This window comes from Physeter macrocephalus, chromosome 21, assembly GCF_002837175.3.
Source record: "Physeter macrocephalus isolate SW-GA chromosome 21, ASM283717v5, whole genome shotgun sequence".
Taxonomy (NCBI): domain Eukaryota; kingdom Metazoa; phylum Chordata; class Mammalia; order Artiodactyla; family Physeteridae; genus Physeter; species Physeter macrocephalus.
This window is the reverse complement of record NC_041234.1, coordinates 58,634,298-58,637,255: the sequence shown is the minus strand read 5'-3', so window position 1 is coordinate 58,637,255 and position 2,958 is coordinate 58,634,298. Positions and strand designations below refer to the sequence as shown.

Sequence of the window (2,958 nt, the reverse complement as noted above, 5' to 3'; positions counted from 1 at the left end):
CCAAGGCGCTGAAAGGTTATTCAGAGGCACACATCTGTCTTCCCACCCCCCTTCCCCATCCCTACCCCGCCCCCAAGTTACCCCACTCCTTTCTCTTCCTAGAGAGGAGCGACCAAAAACAAAACCAAACCAAAACAAAAACAACAAAAAACCTTACTCAAAGTAAACAATATATATTGATCAGCAGAAAAGGTTGGAGGGAGCTGTTGCCTGGTGCAGGGGATATGAGCTCCCCGCCTGGACCGCTTAAGGCAACTGTGTATCCGCGTTGAGAAGCCTGAATGCGTGTGTGTGTTTTATTTCTTAATATGTTAGAATCCCCTGTTTAAAAAAAAAAGTGGAGGGAGGGGGAAAAGAAAGAACGAACAACAAAAAAGAGAGAGAGAGAGAGAGCTAGAGAAATAGCAATTAAAAAGCTGGAGTAAAAGGAAGAGAGTGGAAGAGAAAGAAAAATCCGCGCTGCTCCCAGTGCGGCCGGTTGCTTCCTCGTTTCCTGCAGTTAGAGATCGTGGCAGGACGTGTCTGTTTTCACCGTGTGCGTGTGCGAATAAACCTCGTGTGGCTGCTGATCCCCTGGTGGAGTCATTCTTTTCTCTTTCTGTCTTCGATTACAGAACCAGACACGCACCACTTCTTTCTCCAACTGGAGGCTGTCTGCCAGCGAGGAAATCTCCTGCGCGGCAGGCTTGGGACACTTGAGGAAATGCGTCTCCAGTACGCCCTTGACACTCACCTCGATAGAGGTTCGCTTCTTGCGCTTGCGGCCCTGCGCCGCGATCTTGTCAATGCTGGTCGGACTCCCTGTGGACGAATCAGCCTCCTCCAGCCACTTGTTCAGCAGCGGCTTCAGCTTGCACATGTTCTTGAAGCTCAGTTGTAAGGCCTCGAACCTGCAGATGGTGGTCTGAGAGAACACGTTGCCGTACAGTGTGCCCAGCGCCAGCCCCACGTCAGCCTGCGTGAAGCCCAACTTGATTCTTCTTTGTTTGAACTGTTTGGCGAACTGTTCCAACTCATCTGAGGTTGGTGTCTCCTCGTCCGAGTGGTCCTGGCAGTGGTGCGAACCTAGGTCGCCGTGGTCTGGGGGTTCCCGGAGCACTGGGTGTAAGCTCTGCGTGGAGGCAGAGGCCGGCGGTGGAGTGAGCCCGCCGTGCTCCAGCATGCCGCTCACCGTGAAGCCCGGCTGCGAGTACACGTTAAGGGGTTGGCTGCTCGACGTGATGGACGGATTCGGAGCCGGGCTCGCCCCCCAAGCATTCGGGTGGTTAGTGTGCGGAGAGTGGTGGGCGACGTGCGGAGAGCGGTGATGGATGATTGCGCCCAACTGTAGGTCTTCGCGCCCAGGCTTCACGTCTTGCTGTTCCAGGGGGCTGGTGGCCAGTGTGGAAGACCATGGGCCTCCATCGCTCAGACTGGTCACCCAGTGATGCCCGAGGGGATGCCCATTGCTAGGAACTCCCTGCAAGTAATCACTTTGGAGAAGTTTCTGAGGGTTTCGGAACGGACTCCCCTGCTGCATGCCCGCAGAGTCCGCATGGACCATAGAGCTGGAACTGAGAATGCTGTAGGGATTCGAGGCAGCTGTGGCCATGGTCGGTGAGGATCCCCTACTAGTTATAATGTGGCAAAGGGAGCAGCTTCAGCCTTTGACATCTATGGTACAGGGGAGCCAAAGCCGCGAAAGCGAGTTACCGGCACCCGCCGAGGCCAATTGCAGCGCGTCTCGGCCTGGCCTTCCGCGGACTCGGCCAATGGCGGCGCGGGAGGCCGGGCTAGCTTTCCAAATTAGGCTGGCGAAGCTCGAGAGTTTCTGTGAGACCCAAGCAGGAAGTGAATCAATCTTTCGGCTCCATTGGCTGCCTAGTGCTGAGTGACAGGAGCTCATTTGGTTAACCCTTCCCCCCACCTCCCACCGCTCTCGGACATCGAGGATGTTAGTAGAGGAGGGGGAAGGATGAGAGGGATGTGCGTTCGTGTGTGTGTGTGTGTGTGTGTGTGTGTGTGTGTGTGTGTGTGTGGTGGGGTGGGGGATTGGGGTGATGCGGCAAACTGGTTTTAGAACTTTTTAGGTTATTTAGATTAACCTAAATAAAGAAGAATATTAAGAAAACAATATAACCAGTTTTAAATGTCTTCTAGATTTTAGCGGATAGGGATTTTCCTCAGATTAATTTGGCGTTCTCGTTTAGTTGTGTGTGGGGGAGTGAAAAGCAAAACGCCACTGCAAACTTTGAGCAAAGGAACGTTTTCGATAGGACCCTAAATCTGTGAGACTGAAGCCCATGATTCCAATAAGAGCTATTTCAATGTGTTTAATTTCATTTTATCATTTATAAGAAACTCGATACCAAGGTCAGAAAGCATCTAAGAAAGAGATGCCCAGATACTTCTGAAAAGATTGATTTATGGCATGAAGCACTGGAAAATTCTGAGAAAGTATTGTAAAATCTAATGTGATACTGGCAAAATCCAGTTATTTTGAAGTTTGTCTCCCAATTCAGTTGGTTAATTGGTAGACTTGAGTTGCTGTTTTCTTTTTTTGTTTTTTTTGTACTGCTCCGTGTCAGCTCCCATCAGAGGTCCCACAAATTTTGTCAGGGGCAAGTCTTGCTGAAGTGGGTAACCCTCCTACGCACTCAGCCCAGACACTCAGCGAACGCATTCCCAATATGTACACAGGAGAATATTCATTACTACCTGCGTCCAGTGTTGTCCCCTAGGAAAATTGTTTTTAACACACACTTCTTCAACCCACCACCAATCCCACATAAGTTGAAGAAAATGGGAATCATTTAGTGTGCCCTGGAAATAGAGAGAGAGAGAGAGAGAGAGAGAGAGAGAGACAGAGAGAGAGAGAGAGAGAGAGAGAGAGAGAGAGAGAGATGACTGGAGGGCTGTTTGGCATTAAGTACCGCCTCCCCCAACCCCAAATCCCCCTCCCCCGCCCCATTCCCATCA

At 51.0% G+C, this 2,958-nt stretch overlaps 1 protein-coding gene across 1 annotated transcript; it reads right to left on the bottom strand.

Moving 5' to 3' along the window:
* Nucleotides 1-499: 499 nt before the first annotated feature.
* POU3F4 (POU class 3 homeobox 4) lies at nt 500-1,591 on the bottom strand. Its single transcript, XM_007119815.1, has one exon. The coding sequence runs from the start codon at nt 1,589-1,591 to the stop codon at nt 500-502; it is 1,092 nt and encodes a 363-aa protein (XP_007119877.1).
* Between the last annotated feature and the right edge of the window lie 1,367 nt (nt 1,592-2,958).

Bases quoted from the DNA above. Each gene is read 5' to 3' on its own strand.
- POU3F4 (XM_007119815.1), bottom strand. From the start codon at position 1,591: ATGGCCACAGCTGCCTCGAATCCCTACAGCATTCTCAGTTCCAGCTCT.